The 26,330-nt window shown below is 42.2% G+C and overlaps 1 protein-coding gene across 2 annotated transcripts in view; it reads right to left on the reverse strand.

The window, feature by feature from the left end:
* Window positions 1-430: 430 nt before the first annotated feature.
* EYA3 (EYA transcriptional coactivator and phosphatase 3) overlaps window positions 431-26,330 on the reverse strand; it is an 87,074-nt gene continuing 61,174 nt past the window's right edge. For both annotated transcript variants that reach the window (XM_044287905.1, XM_044287904.1), the window contains exons 10-18: window positions 25,321-25,463; window positions 21,180-21,263; window positions 13,280-13,369; window positions 12,809-12,867; window positions 9,130-9,290; window positions 5,041-5,155; window positions 4,722-4,843; window positions 2,711-2,811; window positions 431-1,192 (exon numbers count right to left, since the gene is read on the reverse strand). In XM_044287905.1, the coding sequence (XP_044143840.1) occupies window positions 1,112-1,192; window positions 2,711-2,811; window positions 4,722-4,843; window positions 5,041-5,155; window positions 9,130-9,290; window positions 12,809-12,867; window positions 13,280-13,369; window positions 21,180-21,263; window positions 25,321-25,463 (956 nt within the window). In that variant the 3' untranslated portion in view covers window positions 431-1,111. The remainder of the gene's footprint in view (window positions 1,193-2,710; window positions 2,812-4,721; window positions 4,844-5,040; window positions 5,156-9,129; window positions 9,291-12,808; window positions 12,868-13,279; window positions 13,370-21,179; window positions 21,264-25,320; window positions 25,464-26,330) is intronic.

A 26,330-nucleotide genomic window follows, 5' to 3' on the forward strand; every position in this document is an offset into this window, starting at 1 on the left:
GATTGACACACCACATTCAGCATACTTCTGATGTGAAAATAAAAGTATCGTGAAAGGTTTTGTACCGTTATCCGCAGCACCTTATCCACAAAAAAGATTCAAACCACAACAAACAAACCTTTTATTGCTTGTCGTGCAATTGTTGGCCATGTTTACCTGGGCATTGGTTGGGAATGAACATTTCATCCAGTCATCACCCCCATGTAAAGCCCTTAGATATTCTAATACAACAGCAATGATGCATTAAATGCAGCCACTGGTCATTCTGCAGTTTAATACCAAGTAATACATTTTATTCCTGCACTTGATAAAAACAATCTATTCTTTGGGCAGCATTATCATCAAATAACGTTAATGTCTCTTTCCACTGCCAAAGGGTTTGTGTTCTTTGTTGGCCACCAGTTACGAGATGTAAAAACAAGACAAAATAGAGAGGAGAAAAATGTTTTAATAAGTTACCAACTTCCAAGGTATAGTAATGGGAGTCTCTTCCCCCTCCCTCATCGAGGTATTTTAAAGTTTTCCAGAATGGTTATTAAGAAAACAACAAGAAAGACAAGCCATTGCAACTTGAGTTGTTGTTAAAAATCCCAGATGAATGTACAGCGCCCCTGGTCTACATTCCGATTGGGGGTCTGAAAGATTTAGTCTGATGCAGACAGTATCCAGCTGTAGTTGAAAAATGTGAGGATTTCATCTAACATCAGGATGAAATATAGAATAAGTCAGGATCCACTGCTACATGTCACAGCTCATCAGATATAACACATCTGCCATCATTAAGATGATGCCCTTACTTTGGTGGTAACACAGAACATAAGCTTAAAGAGGTAGGTGGCATGTTAAATAACTAGCAAGAAACTGAAGAAATGGTCTGGCAATTAACTGAAGAGGTAGGTGACAGACAGTTGGACATTCTGCAATACTGAATGACAGAAACTTGCAATTGGTTTCTCATCCATGGAGGCCACAACGTAAGGGCTTCTTCCTCTTCCCAGAGGTCGACAGATCAGATCAAACAGATATTTCGTAGGTTAAAAAAGTGTAGTTCTGCTTGTCTCATTCCAGCGGACCTGGTGGCTTCTACAAAAGTCAGTGCTTTCCTGGTACCTCACAAAAAGTCCAGCTCCAGGGCTTGATGTAGGGAGATGAGGTCATGGTGGTTTGTGATCCTCCAGAAAGGCATGTTATGCTAAACGAAACAGGAAACAAAGTCTGCGTCATCTCAACTTGAAAGATCAATGGAAGAAACATTAGTATTTTGTTAGGTAGTTTTCTCCATCCCTGATACAGGACAAGGTTGGTCATTATTCTGCAGTGCTGGTCAATTGTACTGTGTGCATAAACTGTCAATTCATTTTATATATACACTACTATCCTGCGCCTGCCAAATTAGGCTGACCAGCCTGATGCTCCCGAAGTTGTCTGCCTGCGAACCAGGCTAGGATCATGTGCACAATGTACACCACGTGATCCACAAAGTGCCAGGGGCATATCATTTGAACAGGAGGCAACCCTTAAATGTCAATGCAAAAAGATCTTAGTCTCAACAAGAGGGGGGTGAAACATTATTTTTCTCACTCAGGACGTGACTTCCTTACTTATAGCTGATCTCTGCCACTAGAAACGTTTCGACAGTGCCAACTCACCATACAGAAGCAAGAGACAAGGTGTGGCATAACGCTGACACACAATGCTGGTGCTTTTCTGAAGTGAAAGCAAAAGGCACATTATATTATCTGTGTGCTATGTACTTTTGGACTAAAGTTTCAGAACATTCTAATCTTATCACCATCAGATATGTTATAATTCAATTTTAATGGAGCATTAACCCTAAGGTTAAGATGATGCTGAGGGAGAGCAGGATTAGGCGACTTTGTTCTTCCTGGAGATAAGCTGCTGACTAACACCTCACCGCTTTCTCTACTCTCCCCAATAAAGGAGTCGGCTATAGAGGGTGTATGGGCACATCTGAAGTCTCCAGTTGCTATGATCTACTACTGCTGTGCAGTTGAATAAAATCAGTGGGATTACAGATAGGAATTAAGAAAAATGTCTGACTCCACAATCATTTCATCTTTCCTTTATAACCACTTCTAAGAAAAGCCTTCTTCGGGTACATTTTAGAGCCTGTATTACAGTGACAAGGACCCATGGCAGCTCAAGTAACCCAAAATTGGATCACCATAGGGTGCTATAATATAAGTTCAGTTCACTGGAACCACACGGAGGGTGAATAACATTGCAGTAAAATGACAGATGTCTAGTAAACAGTAAAACTGAAATAAATATTTAAGCCATATTCCCCTCTATTACAGCCCATTTTATATAAATGATGAATAGTTTTGGGTTGTTGGGGTGGGGCTGTAGTTTGTGCCAATGGTGACAATATTTTATTATAGTTTTTTTTTTTATGTGTTAATTTTTTATTTTTTTTTAAACTAACAATAAAAATCTTATTGCCGATATGTCCGCTTCTGGATGCACTGTAGAGCTGATCATTCAGCGTCATGTACAGTCATCAGGAAGGAATGGACATTGATTAACCATCTCTGCTTCTCTATGTAGAGACGCTGACACCTGTCACCCTGCTCACACAACTGCAGGATTTCAGCTACATGTGGAACAGCTGGACACTTCAAGACAGTCCATGGTCTACACGTGCAACAGCACTTCTAAGAACCTACTGAAGATTATATAGTTCTTGTACCTGTTTGGCAGCCATTTCTTCATCCCGACCGTCTCCAATAACCACATAGGTAACCTTCTTACCAAACCTCGTCACTATTCTTTCAAAGCAGCTCTCCTTCCCTAGAAGTGAAGACAAATATTCATATAACATACTGTACATTAATGCAATACTAACATTACTCATGAAAAATGCAGGAGAATGTGAATCATATTGTAAAAATCTTTATTCCTAGGTGATGGAAAGGTATATAATAGGATAACAACAGCTTGGGAGCCACAGGGTGGAGACCACCACTTATACATACGACAAGCTTTCGGATATGACTACACGGCACAGTTGTGACACAGCCACACTGGAGCGGCCCTGTGGGCCACATCTGGCTCTAGTTGACTAATGAAGGCCGCACAGTTTGTGGCTCTACAGAAGTCAAATGACTATTGTGTTTGTCCTGTAAACTTTAGTAACTAAGCAGTTATTAAAGGAAATGTGTCACCAAACAATTTATCTGCCAGTTAAAACCAGACAGCGACACCTCCTATTTTTTTTTCCTAACCAGAGTTTATTTTCCGATTACTGAATTTTTTATTCTGTTTTCTGAACATAAAGTCGGAGGCTGTCATCTTGCTCGAGTTGTTCTTAACAACATTTACAAAGCATGAAAATAATGCTTTATGGCAGCCCCATGGTCCATAGACACAATGGGTCAGGAGGGGACCTCACTGACTTCTATAGATAGTTTTCTCTGCATGCTCTGTGACCCGTGCAGAGGTCAGTGTACAAGGGAAGAATAGATAAGATCTGACAATCGCCTATTATGAATGGTGAATCCTGACTTATCTATACACAGAGGTGATATCATTACAGGCAGGATTAGAATAATATACAACTACAAGTAAAGTGATCCATACAGAGCAAGAAGTGGGCGAAAACGGCAGGATTTTATGACTATTGTTTAAATATAGATATTGACATGGAGAATAAATAAAAAAACAACAACAATTCTTCAAAAAATTATGTTATTTAAGCAATAGGTAATTTTCATATTGCCTTTAACCTCTTCGTGACCACCAATACGCCTTTTTAAGGTGGTGACTTAAAAGACCTTAGTGAGCACTACGACGCACATGGCGTATCAGAGTGGGGCTTGTGTCTCACATGAGAGCTGAGCTACTGCTGTAATGGCCTGCACTGGCAGAAGCACTGATCCCAGCTGTTTAACCCACTAAAGGCCGTGTCCAATAACGACAGCGGCATCTAAGGGATTACATAGGGGCAGACTTCCTCTGTCTCTGAAAGAAAACCCCAAAATGCAATTGCAGGGTGCCGGCGTCTTTACATGGCAGCCTGTGAGCAAATGAAGGCCCCAAGTCTGCCTGCAGTGTTTCCCATCCGGCTGGGCCTCTCTGGTGCACCCTGATGGAGACTGTCAGTATAACACTGACAGCATAATGTATTGCGTTAGCAATACAATGAATTATATAAGCAATGTTACAGTTTCCATGTAGGACTAGTAAAGGGTAAAAAAACATTTTATTAAATAATAAAATAAATAAAAAGCTTTTGATTGTGCAATAGTAGTAAAACGTAAAAAAAAAAAATTTGGTATCGCTGTAATCTTACTGATCCAGAGAGTACGTTTATTATGTTATTTAGAATACAAAATAAATGCAGCAAAATTAAATGAATGCAGTAAAATCTCAGGTAGTACTGCTGTTTTTTTTTTTTTTTTTACATCCCTTCCCAGAAAGAGTTAGGGCTCATGCACACGGCCGTAGTTTCTGTCCACATCCGATCCACATTTTTTTGCGGATCAGATGTGGACCCATTCATTCCCAAAAATAAATAAAAATGATATAAAAAAATTCCTTATTATTGTCTGTCTGACAAGGATAGGACATTTCTATAAAAGTTACTAAATAAATGGTAGCATACACTCAGCCGTGTGCATGACTAGTTTCTCTCAGTGATATATACAAATACATAAGTCGTCAAATTTTCAGTTTAGGGTGGAGACAATGTAAAAAGTTACCTATTTTTGTAGCGCTGTATATGTTTTCAATTGGAAAAATTTCCCCCAATCCATAAAGTAGGACTTTCGCAAGGGCCGGTACTAATTGTGTAGTCGTTATTAGCACGTTAACACAATTCTTTCTGTTGAGAAGAAAACAATGAGTCTGCTAGATGTAAGTGACCAGAGGAACCTGTACAGGTGGGTGCTGGAGTCTAGACAGCAGTCGGAAAGGAACACTTACACAATAATTGGGAAATTGAATAATATGTTGAGTATTTCAATAGCATCAAATAAATTCTGTAAGTCAGGAATTGGTACAGAAGTTACCAGTGCTTACCTTGACTTGATAAGCAGTAAACATTTTAATGCTGTTCCTAACCAGCCATCTGTTAAAGTTTCTATGTCAGCTCTCAGCCGCTGGAGAGAATCACGCCGCTGTGGGCTGAGTAGTGCTGCCAAGAACAGAAAAAGTATTACAATAAACTCATGCCTTTCACTATAAGGCTCTGTTTATATTTGCGTTGTAGTATGCATCATAACTGGAAACCACTTTACAGTGTCAGATCCGTCTCATGGTGGACACCATCGACGACACATGGACCACGTGACTTTTAATGGGGTCTGTCGGTTTCCACCATAGTGTAATTTGCTTTGACGAGAAGAATAGGGCTGCGTGCTGCGCTAAGGAATCTGCGATGGAGACTCTGATGCAAGTGTGGATGCAGCCTAAGTGAATTTTAGAGTTCTTGTGACTTAGTGACTATGGAATGGAACTTGCAATTACTAGAGTAGAATACTGTCAACTAGTTGTCAGCTTATTAAAGGGGTTGTCCTATTTCATGATCGTTTTGGGGTAATTAACACTTTGCTTGTTATTAAAGGGAGTCTGTCACCTCATTTTTACCAATATAACTAACACTGCCCCATATAAGATTGCAAACGCTTTCCAAGCATACCTGTGTGTACTATGTGTCTGTATTTTATGTCCAGGAAAAGCACTTTTAGGGTACTTTCACACTAGCGTTAAAGTTTTCCCGTATTGAGTTCCGTCCTAGGGGCTCAATACCGGAAAAAAACGCATCAGTTTTATCCCTATGCATTCTGAATGGAAAGCAATCCGTTCAGTATGCATCAGAATGTCTTCAGTTCAGTCACTTTTACTGTATTTGGCTGGATAAAATACCGCAGCATGCTGCGATATTTTCTCCAGCCAAAATTCTGGAACACTTGCCCGATTGCCGGATGCGGCATTAATTTCCATTGAAATGTATTAATGCCAGATCGGGTACCAAGTGTTCTGGAAAACTGGATCAGGTTTCCCGGGCTGCACATGCGCAGACCTTTACAAATATGAAAATAAATAAATACCGGATCCGTTTTTCCAGATGACACGGGAGAGACCGATACTGTATTTCAATGCATTTGTCAGACAGTTTCGCATCCGGATACAAATGGTTTTCTGGATCCGGCAGGCAGTTCCAGCAACAGAATTGCCTGCCGGATTCCTCTAACGCAAGTGTGGAAAGTGCAGCTGAAAGTGAAAGTAAAAACAGCTTTCACTCCTGACTCGATTTCCAGCGGCTATATCTTCTGATATAGTGGATATAATGCTATGGTTCTGGTATCGTTTCAGAGGTCGCTTTCAAACAAGGTCAGGTTCATATTTCTAGTGGCTACCAATCCCAACATATGTGCAACTAAAGCAGCTCTACCCTCTTCAGTCTGGTTTGCTTTGGGCACTTGGGAGCTGTTCGTGGTTCAGGGTTCCTGTACATGGAATACAGACACAAAGTGCACACAGTCATGCTTGGAATGTGTCTGCAATATTCTGTGGTATAGTGCTCTTAGTTATACAGGGAGTGCACAATTATTAGGCAAGTTGTATTTTTGAGGATTAATTTTATTATTGAACAACAACCATGTTCTCAATGAACCCAAAAAACTCATTAATATCAAAGCTGAATATTTTTGGAAGTAGTTTTTAGTTTGTTTTTAGTTTTAGCTATTTTAGGGGGATATCTGTGTGTACAGGTACTTATTACTGTGCATAATTATTAGGTAACTTAACAAAAAACAAATATATACCCATTTCAATTATTTATTTTTACCAGTGAAACCAATATAACATCTCAACATTCACAAATATACATTTCTGACATTCAAAAACAAAACAAAAACAAATCAGTGACCAATATAGCCACCTTTCTTTGCAAGGACACTCAAAAGCCTGCCATCCATGGATTCTGTCAGTGTTTTGATCTGTTCACCATCAACATTGCGTGCAGCAGCAACCACAGCCTCCCAGACACTGTTCAGAGAGGTGTACTGTTTTCCCTCCTTGTAAATCTCACATTTGATGATGGACCACAGGTTCTCAATGGGGTTCAGATCAGGTGAACAAGGAGGCCATGTCATTAGATTTTCTTTTATACCCTTTCTTGCCAGCCACGCTGTGGAGTACTTGGACGCGTGTGATGGAGCATTGTCCTGCATGAAAATCATGTTTTTCTTGAAGGATGCAGACTTCTTCCTGTACCACTGCTTGAAGAAAGTGTCTTCCAGAAACTGGCAGTAGGACTGGGAGTTGAGCTTGACTCCATCCTCAACCCGAAAAGGCCCCACAAGCTCATCTTTGATGATACCAGCCCAAACCAGTACTCCACCTCCACCTTGCTGGCGTCTGAGTCGGACTGGAGCTCTCTGCCCTTTACCAATCCAGCCACGGGCCCATCCATCTGGCCCATCAAGACTCACTCTCATCAGTCCATAAAACCTTAGAAAAATCAGTCTTGAGATATTTCTTGGCCCAGTCTTGACGTTCCAGCTTGTGTGTCTTGTTCAGTGGTGGTCGTCTTTCAGCCTTTCTTACCTTGGCCATGTCTCTGAGTATTGCACACCTTGTGCTTTTGGGCACTCCAGTGATGTTGCAGCTCTGAAATATGGCCAATCTGGTGGCAAGTGGCATCTTGGCAGCTGCACGCTTGACTTTTCTCAGTTCATGGGCAGTTATTTTGCGCCTTGGTTTTTCCACACGCTTCTTGCGACCCTGTTGACTATTTTGAATGAAACGCTTGATTGTTTGATGATCACGCTTCAGAAGCTTTGCAATTTTAAGAGTGCTGCATCCCTCTGCAAGATATCTCACTATTTTTGACTTTTCTGAGCCTGTCAAGTCCTTCTTTTGACCCATTTTGCCAAAGGAAAGGAAGTTGCCTAATAATTATGCACACCTGATATAGGGTGTTGATGTCATTAGACCACACCCCTTCTCATTACAGAGATGCACATCACCTAATATGCTTAATTGGTAGTAGGCTTTCGAGCCTATACAGCTTGGAGTAAGACAACATGCATAAAGAGGATGATGTGGTCAAAATACTCATTTGCCTAATAATTCTGCACTCCCTGTATTGGTGAAAAAGAGGTGACAGACTCCATTTACATTTTTCCGGTGGCAACTAAGAATAAATTAGCAATTCTGGCTTTTATTTTTTTATTTTTAAATAGCATTCTTAATACAGAATGCTTACTAAATGTGGATTGAGGGGTTAAAAAATAAAATTAAAAAAATTAACTCACCTCATCCATCGTCGTCTTGCTTCTTCTTTCAGGACCTGCAAAAGAACCTTTTGATGACGTAATTTTTATCTTCATTCAGCAGGACCTGGGCTGACGTCAGCTGAGCGAGATTACGCCAAAAGTCCTTTTGCAGGTCCTGAAAGATGAAGAAAGAAGACTATGCCAGCTGCGCGATCAATTGGATGAGGGGAGTTATTTTTTTGTTATTTTTTAACCCCTCAATCCACATTTTAGTAAGCATTCTGTATTAAGAATGCTGATATTTTCCCTTATAACCATGTCATAAAGGAAAATAATAAAATGAATAGAAAACCTAACCCAAACCCGAACTTCAGTGAAGAAGTCCGGCTACATGTCTGGGTACCACATTCAGTTTTTTCTCACGCGCGTGCAAAATGCACCCGCGCGGAAAAAACTGAACATCGGAACACAAATCGCAGTCAAAACTGACTGCAATTGCGTGCCTACTCGTGCGGTTTTCCCGCATAGCACATGCGACTCATCCGGAGCAAATCCGGGATGCCCGTGTGAAAGAGGCCTAAAGGGCCCTTAAGAATTCTGAGCAATTCCAGGCCATATAATACCTTATTTACACAAGAGGGCAGGAGCAACTTCTGCCGCTGTGTAGTTTATGTGACTCATATTGAAGACATTTTTACCTGTCCCAGGGAACAGAATACATGTCTAGAGAGTTCTAACATACAAGGGTTTAAAAACATTTTCAGCTTTGTGATATAACATTTTTAATCAATGTATTTTATTTAGGTCATGTCAAGGAAGAGGCTGTTGTAGTCATGCATCTGGGTAAATTACACAACCCGTACAATCCACTCCTATTGCTACTCACCACTGACATTGCTCTTGTATTTCTCATACACCTCAGTGACCTTCCGATATCGAAATGCTAGCTTTCTCATCCAGTCCATCCCACCTTGTACCCCAGTGCTAGAGGGATAATTCCTGTTTACTGCAGAACCATTAAATCCATCCGTGGTAAAGCTGTAGTTACTGAAAAATTCAAGGAAAGTAATTGTTAGAATTATATAAATCAATTCATATTTACAAATCATTACTTTAGCCGCAAAAAATACAACAATACGCTTTCAAGAGAACACCATGTCACATGGCGAAATCAAGAGGAGAGGTCAGACTGAAATACTGAGGCTTTCTTGTCTGTTTGAAGCAAAGGTCCATGTGGCACCATACTGGTCAGAAGAAGAATTTCTCTGAACAGAACGCCTCAAACTTTGAAGTAGATGGGACACAGCAGCAAAAGAGGACACCTAGCTCCACCAAAATTAGAAGATGCACCTCAACAGCTGAACACATGAAAATATTGCTGGTTATGAGGAACTGCGATATCAGCATAACCAGATGTAGGATAGGGATTGCATTTGCCATAAACCAAACGGGTCCATTAATCCATCCTGGCTTGTATCAATGGTTCAGTCTAAGTGCATCTTAGGGAACAGTCATTTGACACACCTGGACACCTTTGGGGGAAATTTTATTTTTATCATTTCATTCTACTCATTTTAAGCTAAAAATCTTTTTTCAATGGGTCTTTTAAAAAATTGCAGACTGTTATTGTCAGCTTCACAGTGAATCCATCAGAAAGCAGCTGTAATGGCTGGATCTGTAGCCCTTATCTGTACTTTCCTAACAGCTCCTAAACACTCATTATAGCTAAATTCTTAGCAGTTTGAAGGTCATCAGAAAATCAAATTTTTATGTTAAACACATTTTTAATTTTTGATGGTTATTTTTAAATTTTTAGGTCAATATCTATATTTGAACAAAAAACATAAAATTCTGCAATTTCGCACTGGCCACTAAGCCTAATAATAGACTGAATTAACTTTAGTTACCTAAATACAGGAAACCATGTCAAATATGAAAATGTAAGAAACTTATGTACTTATATTATACATGTAAAAGAACTCAACTTGACAGGAGATGTCAAAAGCTCCATTCCACAGTGGACTCGAATACTGTAGTCAGGTATAGTAGTCTGTGACTCATGTATTACTGAGCTGTAGATTACTGAATCAGCCACTATCAGAGCAAGCAAGTCAATTTATTTGTACTATAATGAGAATTATTGTTTACCATTTTTAAACCCAAGAACACTTGATGCATTTTTTATGTAGTTTACAATAAAATCACTTTGACAGGGAGGTTGCTGGTGACAGATTCCATTTAAACGTTTTGCATAGACACAGAGCTGTAGTTCACCTGATTAAAATGCTATTTTTCTTTTTTTTCTTGCTGATGAGGGTGTCACCATTGTTCTTGGTGCACCCAAGCTCCGCTCATTTCTTCGGCCAGCCCCTCCCTCACTGCTTTCCCACCACCTGGCCCTGTCAAAGCAGCAAAGGAGTGACACATGGGCACAACTAGAGCAATGGAAATGCCCTCATTGCACCAAAGGCCTCATTGGCATATTAGGAACAGGTATAATTTGAAAACAGACCAAATCAGTATTTCAATCAGGTGAACTACATCTGTGTGTCTATGCAAAAAGATAGATAGGGAGGTCGCTGGTGACAGATTCCCTTTAAAGGCCTATTCTCTTCTGGACATATATAGAAACATAGAATGTGTCGGCAGATAAGAACCATTTGGCCCATCTAGTCTGCCCAATATACTGAATACTATGAATAGCCCCTGGCCCTATCTTATATGAAGGATGGCCTTATGCCTATCCCATGCATGCTTAAACTCCTTCACTGTATTTGCAGCTACCACTTCTGCAGGAAGGCTATTCCATGCATCCACTACTCTCTCAGTAAAGTAATACTTCCTGATATTACTTTAAACCTTTGCCCCTCTAATTTAAACCTACGTCCTCTTGTAGCAGTTTTTCTTCTTTTAAATATTCTCTCTTTTACCTTGTTGATTCCCTTTATGTATTTAAAAGTTTCTATCATATCCCCTCTGTCTCGTCTTTCTTCCAAGCTATACATGTTAAGGTCCTTTAATCTTTCCTGGTAAGTTTTATCCTGCAATCCATGTACCAGTTTAGTAGCTCTTCTCTGAACTCTCTCCAATGTATCAATATCCTTCTGGAGATCTGGTCTCCAGTACTGAGCACAATACTCCAAATGAGGTCTCACTAGTGCTCTGTAGAGCGGCATGAGCACCTCCCTCTTTCTACTGGTAATGCCTCTCCCTATACACCCAAGCATTCTCCTAGCATTTCCGGCTGATCTATGACATTGTCTGCCTACCTTTAAGTCTTCTGAAATAATAACCCCTAAATCCCTTTCCTCAGATACTGAGGTTAGGACTGTATCACTGATTTTATATTCTGCTCTTGGGTTTTTACACCCCAGGTGCATTATCTTGCACTTATCAACATTAAATTTTAGTTACCAGATTTATGACCATTCCTCTAATTTTCTTAAGTCCTTTTCCATTTGGTGTATCCCTCCAGGAACATCAACCCTGTTACAAATCTTTGTGTCATCAGCAAAAAGACACACCTTACCATCGAGGCCTTCTGAAATTTCGCTGATAAAGATATTAAACAATATAGGTCCCAGAACAGATCCCTGAGGTACCCCACTGGTAACAAGACCTTGGTCTGAATATACTCCATTGACTACAACCCTCTGTTGTCTGTCCCTCAGCCACTGCCTAATCCATTCAACAATATGGGAGTCCAAGCCCAAAGACTGCACTTTATTGATAAGCCTTCTATGTGGGACAGTATCAAAAGCCTTACTAAAGTCTAGATAAGCGATGTCTACTGCACCTCCTCCATCTATTATTTTAGTCACCCAATCAAAAAAATCTATAAGATTAGTTTGACATGATCTCCCTGATGTCCATATATGACATATCGATGGAATATGCCTTAAAAGTACGATAGGTGCAGGTCTAAACTTTGGGACCTGCCTCTTACACAAGAACAGGGCTCTGCTGAGTATACAGAACAAGACAGACATGTGCAGCCTTTGCATTCACTGCTATTGGACTTACACAAACAGCTGAGGCAGTATGTGGCTATTTCTGGAAGTCCCATTGTGGTGAATGATGGGGTTGGTCACATAAGCTCAAAGTCCTCTCCATTCAGTCCTATGGGACTTCTGTAGCAGTGAATGGAGAGGATGCCTCTCATGCGGTGTGATCCTAATCTTGTGATTAGCTACTGTCCAGATGAGACATCCCCTTTAAACCCAACAATGGGACTTAAGGGTTTGAAAGATTATGAAACATTCTGGATTGTAGACCAATCAAAGGGAAACAACCCAAATAAACTTGTAAGGGCAAGTAACCTCCAGGAAGGACATCAGACCAAAATAAATACTGTATGTTACTATCGCACACAACTGATCATCCTCTGCTCCATGTACTTCTACATCTGGTCTCGACAAATTCAAGGTTTAACAAGTGCCAGACAATCAGATGCAAGATTATACCATATTTATAAAAGCTTGCAAATTTTTATTCTAACCAGACTTTTCCAAATTGGGAAGAATATAAAACATTTATTGGTCAATGGACTTCTGTGAAATACCCACCTTAAATCTTGACCATTGTCATCAGATGCCACATCTTCCACATGAACCTGGTCACACTCCTGTGATACACAATAATTCAATGAGGTTATAAAGCTGTTTCATTAGCCATATATCACATGACTTCATTTCAAAGATGTCAAGTTGCTGTATCTCTACACGAGTTTTAGCCATGGAGTAACTTGCCAGTGAGGCAATGTGCTATATAATGTAACCTACTTTGTCACTGTACAGATTACACCATAAATGAGCAGACAGACATTCCCATATTCCCATCTTGCAGATTTATGGCATATCTACAGAACCCCAATTCTCCCACAGGTGTCCCAAAAATGGGACCTCCACCTATCAGGCATGTATGGCAAAACCTGTGGAAATGCTGCAAATACCCAAGATGAGAATACTCAATTACACTGACTGTTTGAGAGATGACAAATTTGCAAACCGCCAGAAAAATGCTAGCCCCATACTTACCTCCAAATCATTAAAAAATAAATGCGAGTCTGCCACTTCAAAGATCATTTCTTCCATGGCTAAACCTGAGCCCACCACCAATGTGGGGTCCTAAATAGAAAAGCAAACATTACCATTTGATATACCTTCATATTACATGCAACAGCATGCCTCTATTTACCTATTGTTATCCATATATAGATTACAGTTTAGTAAAACTATGCATTCAGATTTTGGTAAAAAACCCAACTGAGAATCAGTGTTGACAGTTACTTCTATTAGACATCCATTCATACACTTTTCTTAAAGGGATTGGCCATTTCCAGGTTACTGTTGATCAATGGGATTGTAGACTTTGTTGTAATTCTGCACCATTTTCTAAGGTATGCCCCCTTGTTTGCCAAGTCTTTTCTGCTGTCTACACAAAGGCTGCTGATGGAAGGTCATGTGATCCAGCAAATCACCTCCATGTGATGCTGCTTCTATTCAAATACACTGAACCTGCCATCTGCACTTGCACTGTTGGGAGTTTAGTGCAGGTGCCCTGAGTTTGAATGGAGGAGACATCACATGGAGGCAATTTGCTGGATCACATGACCCTCCATCAGCAGCCATCTTATGGACATCACAAAACACCTGGTGAACAAGGGGGCATACCTTATGAAAATGGTGCAGAATTAGGCTACTTTCACACTAGCGTTCGATCGGATCCGTTCTGAACGGATACGATCATATTAATGCAGACGGAGGCTCCGTTCAGTACGGATCCGTCTGCATTAATAACTTAGAAAAAATTCTAAGTGTGAAAGTAGCCTGAGCGGATCCGTTCAGACTTTCAATGTAAAGTCAATGGGGGACGGATCCGCTTGAAGATTGAGCCATATGGTGACATCTTCAAGCGGATCCGTTCCCATTGACTTACATTGAATTTTTTCTAAGTTATTAATGCAGACGGATCCGTAAAGCAGCGTTCAGCTGTCCGCGCGGAGGCGAGCGGAGCGGAGGCTGAACGCCGCCAGACTGATGCAGTCTGAGCGGATCCGCTCCATTCAGACTGCATCAGGGCTGGACGGAGGCGTTCGGGTCCGCTCGTGAGCTCCTTCAAACGGAGCTCACGAACGGACCTATGAACGCTAGTGTGAAAGTAGCCTTACCACAAAAGCTATATTAAAAAGTGCCATAAAGTCATCTTACAAACACATTGGTCAACCCCAGATGGTTAGAGGGATTTCCAAGAACCAGGGATGGTAAGTTTCATTCTGCCTCAGTTATTAGTGGTCTCACAGTTGTGCTTCAGTTATATACACACACATTTGCTTCTTATGGGAAACACACACTCTAAACGTCAACATGTACACAATACACATATAGAACTGGCAAAGTGCTACATTTCTCCAGTTATTCCTTACAAAGTGCTTGAAACACAGTGAACACATGGTTGTCCTCTAAAGAGTTATTTGTAGCTCTGCACTATGAACTACAGTACACCTAAGTGGAAACAAGCCAGTTACTATATTTCAGGTAGCAGCAATTTCTCGTGCATGGCATTGGGGGACACAGCACCATGGGTATATGTCCAACTACCACTAGGAGGCACTAGACACAAAAAGTGTTGGCTCCTCCCAGGTGGGCTATACCCTCTCCACAGGCACGAGGCTATTCAGCTAACGTGTTTTTTCTACTTTACAGGTTGTGTACCTGTACCCTCCGAATGCTGTCGCATCCCCAGATGCTGTGGCTATGTTTCCACTCTCCTTGGTCGGCAACATGCAGCCACTTTACCTTTATTTTAGGCGTGTGTTTGTAGTACCCCAAGTGCTGGGCCCTGTGGTGCGATCTGTGGCCCAGACAGTTTCTTTCTTACTAGGTGTTTTCTGCCCACGGGTTCTAATCTGTGCTGCAGATGTTGGTTCCATCCGTTTGGTTCTTCCATACGTCTGCCACTCCGTTACTGTCGTCCTCATTGGTCTCCTTGTGCCGCTCAAGGCACTGTCAGCACCAGGTCACCCTTGTTCAGCATGTGCATGGTTACCATATCTGGCAGGGGTGGTTCAGCCCATCCCCCACCTTATCGGTCTAGTGCTGCTTCTGGTAGCTCCAGTATATGACTGATCTGTCTGGTCCGGCGGGTGGTCCTCATTCAACCTCCTACTCCATGGCCAGGTGGTTGTTGGCCTTTGTGCTAGAGTTGCTCTTGCTTTCTCTTTAAGGTCCTACGGTATGCTGTGCTCCGCGTTACCCCATGTTATAGGGGAGTACTCACATTGTTTCCTATTGCTGAGTGGGCCATTCCTGGTGTAGTACAAGGATCTCCACTGGATCTTCTACCTTGTTTGGACATGTTGCTGGTGAGCATCGGCCGCGGCAGTGGTTTTCGGTCATCGCTGGATGTCCGCCTCACGGTATCCTTCTGGGTCCACGGCTTTTATCATTGCTGGACGTCCTCCCTGACGGGTCAAGGACAGGACCTCTGAGCGCCACACACACCTGTCTGAATTTTCAGCTGATTGCTCTGGTATCGGACAGGGCCCCGTAGTTCCTTCTGGGTCCAGGTGTTTTCGGTATTCCCTTGTATTTTCTGCTTAGTTGTGCTACATGGCGAAGGGGCAGTCCTCTTGGACCTTGCTGTCGTCTGCACCTGTCTGGTACTTTCTCCCCCCTGGAAGTTTTCTGTATGCCGGTCGCAGCTGGTTTCTACATTTCTATGTAGGCTACCCCGGTTTTTTCATGGCGACTTCTGCATTCCTTATGCATATCGATGTCTGTCGTTTTGTGGTACCTCCGAGCTGCTGTACTTGCCCTCTCTGGGACAATGTTTACGGTTTGCTGGTCAATGTTTTTGGTGCGGCTAGTTGTCCATGGCCAATGTCCCTTCCCCTATGGCGGTTTCTTTTCGCCTTTCCTGGATATGCTGGCTTGCGTTGTCTTCCGGTGGTTCAGCTCCTGGTTCCTTGTGACCCCATCTGGGTACTCCTTTCTGGAGTCCCTGTCCCTGTTCATTTGAGGTCCTCTTGGGATTTGTCTTTTTTTCCATCCTCCCACGTAAAGTACCTGGTATTGAGTGGTTTGGTGCTACGGTTTGCAATTCCACCGTATGGTCTCCTTCGGGAGGGACCTCCTCCTGTTGTAGACCCCTTCCTCCTTAGGCTGTTTGGAGTGCTCTTCTTCTACTCCCATGTCTGTCAGTCCAGTGTGTTCCTGCCAAGGTTGCCTGGGCCTGTCTCTGGTTCCTTTTTTCCATGATACTTCACATGCCCAGAGTTTCCTCTGGTCTTGCGCTTTACAGTGCTATCTTGTTTTCGGAGGCTTGTGCCTCGTTTCCTGTTTTTGGGGACGCAGGAGCGATCGTTCTTTGTTCCTGGCTTTTACCTACAACCCCCTCCTTCTCCAAGGGTTGGCAGTTTCCTCTAGCAGCCTTGGGTTTTCGCCTTTACATGGGGCGCTTGGCTTCTTCACCTGGCCTTGCGGTGAGGGGAGTCCCTCTCCCTTCACATGTGAGCCTTGCTATGGCTTCCCTCACTCGTTTGGTTTCCAGTGCTTCCCTGTTTCTTTTCTCCCCTGGCCTTTCAGGGGATGGCCACAGGTTTATGGGTCTGAGACAATGTAGGGCGTTGGGTCGATCCAACACGCAGTGCTGTCCTAATTTTTTTCTCCAGCCCTTGGCTGCGCTTGGTGTTCCCTTTTGCCACCTTCTTGCATTTGGGATTTTCTTCCAGACATTTGTCCTGGGGTGCTGGCAGCCTTCCCTGCTTCTTCTGAGGTTTCTTCCTTGTTATGAGACCTCTTGCCCATTCCGTGTTTTTTCCTGTTGGGTCACATGGTCACATTCTCCTGCACCTGTATGCCCAGCCGGTGGCACGTCTCTTCTTTTCCCACCCTCAGGGACTGCTTTGGGACGTCCCATGGTGCTGTGTCCCCCAATGCCATGCACGAGAAAATTGGATTTTTTGTACTCACCGTAAAATCCTTTTCTCGTAGTAGGCATTGGGGGACACAGATCCCACCCTATGTTTTTACTTCCGCTTCTCCGGGCTGGTCTCTTGATCTTTCCCGGTACGGGAGTTGTTGGTTCCTTGCTTTTCTTCTCTCTCCTACTGCTTTTGGTACAAACTGAATAGCCTCGTGCCTGTGGAGAGGGTATAGCCCACCTGGGAGGAGCCAACACTTTTTGTGTCTAGTGCCTCCTAGTGGTAGTTGGACATATACCCATGGTGCTGTGTCCCCCAATGCCTACTACGAGAAAAGGATTTTACGGTGAGTACAAAAAATCCAATTATATCTTGCAAACCCTCTTAGGTGTCTCTACGATTTATTGAGCAAAATAATCTAGTCCAATCGCTTTGTCCTCTTTTCCAAATATCTTCTCAAAATGTCCACCACTAGACTTGAGTAAATCCACCAGCAATCAATAGATATCTGCAGTGCCCTTCAGTATGAGGCCAGTTTTTGCCATCCAGGATAAAAGGCTTGGTGTTGATATTTGCATGTATCTACATTTGTGTACTTCAATATGTTTTTCCAAGTGCAGAGAACACTTAGGGGGTCATTTATCAAACTGGTATAAAGTAGAACTTGCTTTTGCCCATAGCAACCAATCAAATTCCAGCTTTCATTTGACAGATCCTGAAATGAAAGATGGAATCTGATTGGTTGCTATGGGCAACTAAGCCAGTTCTACTTTACACCAGTCTGATACTGAGACCTCACATGCAGCAATAATTCCACATGATACTGTGCATCTCGCATCAAAGTCTGCACCATGCTTGTTCTTTCTGGGTAGTATTTTTCCTCTGTATGTAGATGGAGTTTTGAAAACCCTTTCCACATATACTGTAGTGTCATTTGCAGGTTACAATTGACAGTCTGAACTCATCCCACGCCTAACGTGCAATACTGCTGCATTTTAGTGTGCTTATTTTTAATGCAACGCTCGCTACATCTCTCCAGTTCCACTTAACCAAATATTAACACAAAACTCTTTGGCAAGTTTGATTCAGTGAAACTGCAGGGGTCCAATATCTTGGCTGCAAATATGTAGCAATCACGGCATTCTCACAAACAAAGCATATGACAACCCAAACAGATTGGTGGGGGCCTCGCTGATCATTAAGTTATGGATAAAGTTATGGCATACTCTAATGATATGCCATCAATTACCAAGATACAAAATAGTACTTACAGGAATTAAGAAAATGAAAATATGTAAATATTATAAATACATTCCCTAATACCTTTCATTAGTTATAATGGCTTGTTTTGTCTAGGGAACAATTATCAAGAGAAATAAAATGTCTGCCGTCCTATTAGTACACACAAAACCTGTCCTAACCACACAGGAGGACAAGTTACTTCACAACACTGAGGTAAAGAGCTGCCTCATCCTCCTCTCCTACTTGTCGGGGATGATGATCCTGAATACAGCTGATAAGATCTTCAGCTTAATCTCTGTAGGAATGGACTTCATAAGGACACATGAATTACAGATAGAAGGGTGGGGGTATTTATGAGGAGCAGCAGTGATATATAGTTTTGTAGAATATTCAGCAAAACTTGTAATTTATACATTTAAATCACTTCAGCTGTACACAAGGGAGTGATTGATAGCATTCTCTGTGGAAGTGTGTATAGAGTTATAGCTGTCAGTCACTGATAAGATGGGCTCCATGTACAAATGAGCTCAGAAAAAGCAGACACAAATGAATGAATTACAAGATTTAATGAATCTTTCTGCTCAGTTATTACTATAGTATAACAGGCTGCCTATGGGTTGACAGATTCTCTTTAGAAGCATTGCCCCCCTTTTATCAATCGACCGCCTATCCTCAGGGTAGGCCATCACTAGCCAATTGGCGGGGGTCTGATACCCATCACCGCCGCAGATCAGCTGTTTGGTACTCGTTCTGGCACTTTAAGCAGACAGATCCATCTATTTTGTAACAAGCTTAGTTTGTCAATGCATTGCGGCCAGCACTGACTTCAATGGGAGCAGCAGTGCAGTAACAAACTCAGTCCATTACACAGAGCTATTGCCAAACAACTGATAGCTGGGTGTGCAAGGTGTTGGACCCTTGCCGATCTGGCAGGGAACCTTTACAATGAGCAGTCAATTAGTATAATGAATGGGCTGCGCCATTAATGCAAGCCCCATGTTACCTTTATATAATGACAGCAGTTTGCCTGTTAGAGCATGGTATAGAAGCTCTTCCCATTTCATTTAAATGGGATGAGCAACATTACTTGACAACGCTGCGACACTCAGATTAACATCACAAATAACCCATATGCCTAGCTAACTCATGCAGTGAAAAAGATCACTTAAAGGTCCCTTGACACAGACCTTTCCGTGTAAAGGTACCTATAAACACTCATTAGCAATTATCTTGCAGATTCTCTGCCCGTATAAACGGCCATTTAGACATGATCCTCAGTGTGCTGATCAGCAGGCATCCCAAGGCTGGGCCCACATCTATCAAAGATTAGCAATTTGCAATTCAATTTAAAGGGAACCTGTCATGTGTTCATCACCCCATGAACAAACTAGCCCTTATTATAATTACTAAATTTGAATAGTATATTCCTCCCCCTTTTTTTTTTACCTTAGTAATAAAGTACCTTTGCATTCCCTGTTATTCATTTTCCCGCCGATTATTAATATGAATGAATGATGTAGTAAACCACACCCCTTTATAATAATTTTCATTTTATTTCTGGCCACGAATTCTCGTCTCAAATCCCGTGATCATGCGCGCTGTCTGATCAGTGTAATGACGCACATTCATAGCTGAAAGTAAACTGGGCATGCGTCATAATGAGATCGCATCGGGGCTGGTAGCTTGCAATGTCACATGTATGTACGCTCATTAGCATGCAGCGATGTCACATGTATGTACGCTCATTAGCATGCGGCATCTTTGTGTATATATTATGAGGTAACCATCTGTCACACCAGTAAGTGAATACATCTAAGGTACTTTTTAATAGTTAATGATTGTATATAATGAGTTCTATTATAATCAAATACCCACATAACGGGTTTCCTTTAAGTGTCAACCAAAAATAAAAGGTTACTGACTGTTTTATGCCCATTGTGCAAATATACGACCCATGTTTTATAACTATGACCTATCATTTACACATAATATAGACAACCCTCAAAGTATATTATAAACTTAGAGCACTTTTAGAGGGGTTATTCCATGGAAACATTACTATGCAATGAATAGGATATTTCGAATAAAGTATTATTGCATTAGATATGCAATAAAAATATCATTTTTAATGTACATTATATTTTCCTCTGGTAGTGCCCCCTGCTGTTCCTTCTGTGGTTATAATTCTAGGCCACCTTCTCCTGCATTCCGTGGTGGACTATGCCTCCCTTCCAACTCTTGGTGCCGGTGTAATGATCTCTCAGAGAAGAAGGTGAAGTGACTCAGACACTATACTACTTCTAAATTTTGAGCTATCCCTCTTTCTTTCAAACTGGGGGAAAGGGGACCTGCATACTATAGGGCTATTTGTTAGTGGAATCACTGGGGCTATAAGTGAGGGAACATTTTCTACGCAGGGGAGAAAGAGGTTAACTTCTTGATGGTCATATGGGAGCTACTGCCCACCCACGGTAAGAGAGAAGTCCTCAGTGAGTAGAAGAGAGAAAAGGTCAAAATTGCACTGGAGAGCAGGATATAGTTGAAATCGTGTGCATTACACAAGATCATTATATATATTATATACATACATACACATACACACCAGTATATATATATTTTTTAACTTGTGGGATGGCACCTTTAACTTTCTGCCCTTTAGAAATATTAAATTACATTTTAGTCACAGTTCCCAAAGTGAACATATCACATTCTTAATGATAGACTGAATTATATAGCTGTTTGCATTCAAAATTGGATCCTGAAGTCTGTACCTTTCCATACTTTTGTGCATATGAACCGGTGAGCAGAGAGTGAAAGATGATAATGGTCTCATCCAAGTCCCACAAAAACACACGCTGGGGAAACAAAGAAAAATATATGCAACACAGGCTTTGGAGTGTCTTAGAACAGTCATACTGGTAAAAATGGAAAATGAAAAGAAAAGCAGATGACCAGTGACAGCTAATGTAGAGTGTCAAAATTACATTGTGATGAGCTCGTTAACTTGTAAAATCAAAAAGTTTTTTTTTAAAGTCATCTACAAGTTTAGCAACAGTACAATTTAATATAAAGCAGAAATAAATATGATGCAACTAACAAATACAACTTTAAAATATAGACAGAGTAGCACCTAAAGGGGTCATCCTGGAAAAGATAAATGACGACTTATCCTCAGAATAGGTCATCATTATCACATCAGCGGAGGTCCAAGTCCTGGCACCCTCACTGATCAGCAGTTTCAGGAAGCCGCTGAGCTCACCGGAGCTCTAGTGAGCGATGCAGGCTCTCAGCAGTTTTCCAAGGAAAGCACTGTACATCGTATAGTGGCAGTGCTTGGTATTGCCGTCTGTCTCATCTTCAGCGCATGCGCCCGGCACCCTCAGTGGCCGGGATCACATCGCGCCTGCGTACAGTCTGCATCTTAGAGGCAGAGGGTGCTGGGCGCATGCGCTGAAGATGAGACGGAGGCCGATGCCCATAGGATTGTATTGGGCATGCGCCGGATCTTGTGAAGTCGGGGACAGTAGTAGCCGCCCAGCGAAGTGAATATTGATGAGCTGGGCGGCGCTTCAAAACGGCAGTTGGGGCAAGGCTGGCTGGGCGCAAGTGGAGATGAAACGCCGCCCCTTGGGCAGAATAAAGACGATTCTACCAGGTTATAAAACTTCAGTTTACTGTATTTATAAGGTGGACAGGGGGTATACTTATATGATTTTAATACACTTTAGAAGACCTGTACTGTCATATATATACCTAAATATGCTTATTGGGCCTGTCAGTGTCCCTTTAAAAGTTGTTGTACCATGAAAAATATTCTACATTTTTCAAACCAGCACCTGGATATGAATTATTTGGCATAGCCACTGAGCTATTCAATAAAATGCATTGTATAGCGCCACCTGCACTTTATTCAATTTCTTACTTCTACGTCCACCTCACTGAGGTGGCCACACAAGCTCAGTTTAAGGCTTCATGCACACAGCTGTGGCCCGTATTGCGGATGTGGACCCTTTCACTTTAATGGGTCTGCAATCCGGAGCTGCGGTGCTACAGAGTGCAAACCGGAGGCACAGAATTACAGAGTGCTTCTGTGGTGTTTCTGTCCGTGCACTGCAAAAAAATTGAACGTGTTCTATTTTTTTTTACGGTGCGGACAGATCACAGACTCATTCAAGTTTAATGGGTCTGGATCCATCGCTGCTGCCGCACGGATGGGGCCTGTGCAAATTGCGGGCCCCATGCCGTGTGCAAGGGGCCTAAATCTTCAACGCAACCAGCCATATCGTCTGTTAAAAGCTGTGGCAGTTACACAGAGAGAACAGAAAAGGACACACCCTCTGAGCTGCAAGCCTGAAACAAATGTAGCAGAACAATTGGAGCAATGAATGGGGAGATCCGGTTGGATGCAGACCTATCCACTTCAATGGGACTGCACTTGGACTAATCACTTAGCATTTAAGATCTATAACTTTTTTTTATTTTTCTATCAATCCAGCTGTATGTGGGTTTGTTTTTTTGCAGGAAAATTTGTAGATTTTTAAGGCACTGTTTTGGGGTACACAAAGCTTACAGGTTCACTTAATTTTGGGGGGTAATGGCAAAACATAGCAATACTGCCACTGAGTTTTTGAGTTGTAAATTTTGCAGTGTTAATTTTTTTTAGTATAACTAGCTTTATTTTCTGGGTCAGTACAATTAAAGCAGCATCACGTATATCGTTTTTGTTTTACTACTTTTGCACAATAAACCTCTTTATTTGAAAAGAAAATATGTGTTTGCATCATAGCATCCAGCATAACACACATAACTTTTTCACATTTTTCATTTTACAAAGCTGTGTGAGGGCTTGATTTTTGAGTAAAGGCATGTAGCTTTCATTGATACTTTTTGTATTCCCTTTTTTCATGGCAAAAAGCAAAAAAAAACAACAAAAAAAACACAAGTCTGACAGTTTTGCTTTTTTATGGCATTCACCATGTGGGATATATTAAGTGATAATTGTATGGTATGATGGGTCATTACAGATGCAGCGATACCAAATATGTGGTATCAGTTTCACAAGGAGACTTTGACAAGTGTGCTTCTTTAATACACTGTACTGCTTAGTCTACTTTCACAATCGCATTTCGGCTTTCCGTTTGTGAGATCCGTTCAGGGCTCTCACAAGCGGTCCAAAACGGTTCAGTTTGCATTCTAAATGGAAAAGGATCCGCTCAGAATGTATCAGTTTGCATCAGTTCAGTCTCCATTCCGCTTTGATAAACTGAGCCAAATGGATCCTGGCACACAATGCAAGTCAAATAGGGACGGATCCATTCTCCATTGACTTTCAATGGTGTTTAAGACGGATCCGTCTTGGCTATGTTACAGATAATACAAACGGATCTGTTCAGAACGGATGCAGACGGTTGTATTATCCTATACTATAAGTACTATATTGATAGGCACTATCGGGCTGCGCCAGAGAGGCACAGCCTCATAAGGCATACCTGGAGGGCTTCATTAAGTCCTTGGCTGCAGCGTACAGACATCAGAACCCTGTGATCTCACTCGCTGGGTGTTGATGCCTGCCAGAAGGCGCTCCCTTTCCTCCCTCTACATCTTTTAGGGCCCTTTCACACTTGCGTTGTCCGGATCCGGCATAGAGTTCCGTCGTCGGGGCTCTATGCCGGAAGAATCCTGATCAGGATTATCCTAATGCATTCTGAATGGAGAGAAATCCGTTCAGGATGCATCAGGATGTCTTAAGTTCCGGAACAGAACGTTTCTTGGCCGGAGAAAATACCGCAGCATGCTGCGCTTTTTGCTCCGGCCAAAAATCCTGAAGACTTGCCGCAAGGCCGGATCCGGAATTAATGCCCATTGAAAGGCATTGATCCGGATCCGGCCTTAAGCTAAACGTCGTTTCGGCACATTGCCGGATCCGACGTTTAGCTTTTTTAGAGTGGTTACCATGGCTGCCGGGACGCTAGAGTCCTGGCAGCCATGTTAAAGTGTAGTGGGGAGCAGCATACTTACCGTCCGTGCGGCTCCCCGGGCGCTCCAGAGTGACGTCAGGGCGCCCCAAGGACATGGATCACGTGATCACATGGAACACATCATCCATGCGCACTGGGCGCTCTGACGTCATTCTGGAGCGCCCCGGGAGCCACACGGACTGTAAGTATACCGCTCCCCCGCTCCTACTATGGCAACCAGGACATTAACAGCGTCCTGGGTGCCATAGTAACACTGAACACATTTTGAAGACGGCTCCGTCTTCAAATGCTTTCAGTACACTTGCGTTTTTCCGGATCCGGCGTGTAATTCCGGCAAGTGGAGTACACGCCGGATCCGGACAACGCAAGTGTGAAAGGGCCCTTAGATGTCATGATCACTATTGACTCTAGGATCTAAGGGGGTTAAATGGCCCCGATCAGTGCCTCTACCAATCCAAGCCATTAAAGCACAAGCTCAGCCATCATGTGAGAGCCAGGCTCCTGCTCTGCACGGGAGACCTGTGCAGCGCTTACTCTATGCCATATATATGGACTCTTTTTGTCTTTAGAACCCAAAGTACAAAAATATGGCAAAAGTAATGCATGAGCCTTATACAAGGATGGATATAAATGATTAAAGGGGTTGTGCCACTAAGATAAATGTAATCTGCTTAAAAGATATTGCTGTTAAATCACTTTCCCCGAATACCACCATTTATCAAAACTACCTTGTTCTAAAGTTATTTTTATGGCACAACCACTTTAACATAGTTCATTCCCTTACTATAAAAACGTTATAAGCTAAGGTAAGGTAAAGGAGTTGTCCAATATACACTATTACCCCACATGGCCATCATAGACGGACTCCCAGCTTGGGACCTCCCGCTATTAGGAATTTGCAGATCGTACATCAAGCTACAGTAACATTTCTTACCTCAAGGTCACTGTGTTGCGGTGATGAGGCATCGGTTTTCTTTCCCTTGCCTCTATTCTTTACAGTTACATTCTTCTTACTCTGGTCTTCTGACTCTTTACTGCTCATTGCTCTCATCATCACCTGGCCTGCAGTGGTATCACCTATAAGAAAGCATTATAAAGATCATAAGAAGCTGTATCAACACAATATTACAGCCATGGAATTCCAGAATTTTCAAACACTGTGTTTTATATTTAAAGGACATCGGTCAGCAGATTTGTACCTATGACACTGGCTGACCTGTTACATGTGTGCTTGGCAGCTGAAGGCATTTAGGTTGGTCCCACAATCATGTGTGTCCACATTGCTGAGAAAAAAAAAAGTTTTAATATATGCAAAGGAGCCTCTAGGAGCAACAGGGGAGTTGCCGTTACTCCTAGAGGCTGTGCTTTCTCTGCAACTACAATGACCTCTACAGTTTGACAGGGCCAGGTGTGATCATGTTTACACTGCCTGGATCTGTGAAAGTGCAGAGTACGCAGCAATTACAGAGAGAGCAGAGCCCTTTTAGGTGTAATGACAACACCCCCGTTCCTCCTAGAGGCTAATTTGCCTTTATTAAAACATTTTTCTCAGCAGTGCGGACACATATGAACATGGAACCAACACAGATGCCTTTAGCTGCAAGTACAGAGCCTTAGAGAAGGGTACCCTTCCCTTTATTTATTCAATTATAAATAGGCCTTTATGTACAGATGGGAATTGGATTTGGCAGAGAGCCTTACACTGGAGCAATGGCATGAGTGGTGTACAGCAACTGGCAAGTGACATTAATGGAGACATCCTTAAAAGTACTTCATTAGAGTATATATGGTGCTGTCTAGACTTTGTCTTATTTATCCTATGGTTTCCCTATCTTTTAAAAGGTTGCCAAAGGGTTAATAATACCCTCCACATATGGTGGGGACCTATCCTATTACGTTGACGGTTCTGGACCAACATTTGGAGAAGCCCATTTGAAGTGTTTG

Source organism: Bufo gargarizans, chromosome 3 (genome assembly GCF_014858855.1).
Source record: "Bufo gargarizans isolate SCDJY-AF-19 chromosome 3, ASM1485885v1, whole genome shotgun sequence".
Lineage (NCBI taxonomy): Eukaryota > Metazoa > Chordata > Amphibia > Anura > Bufonidae > Bufo > Bufo gargarizans.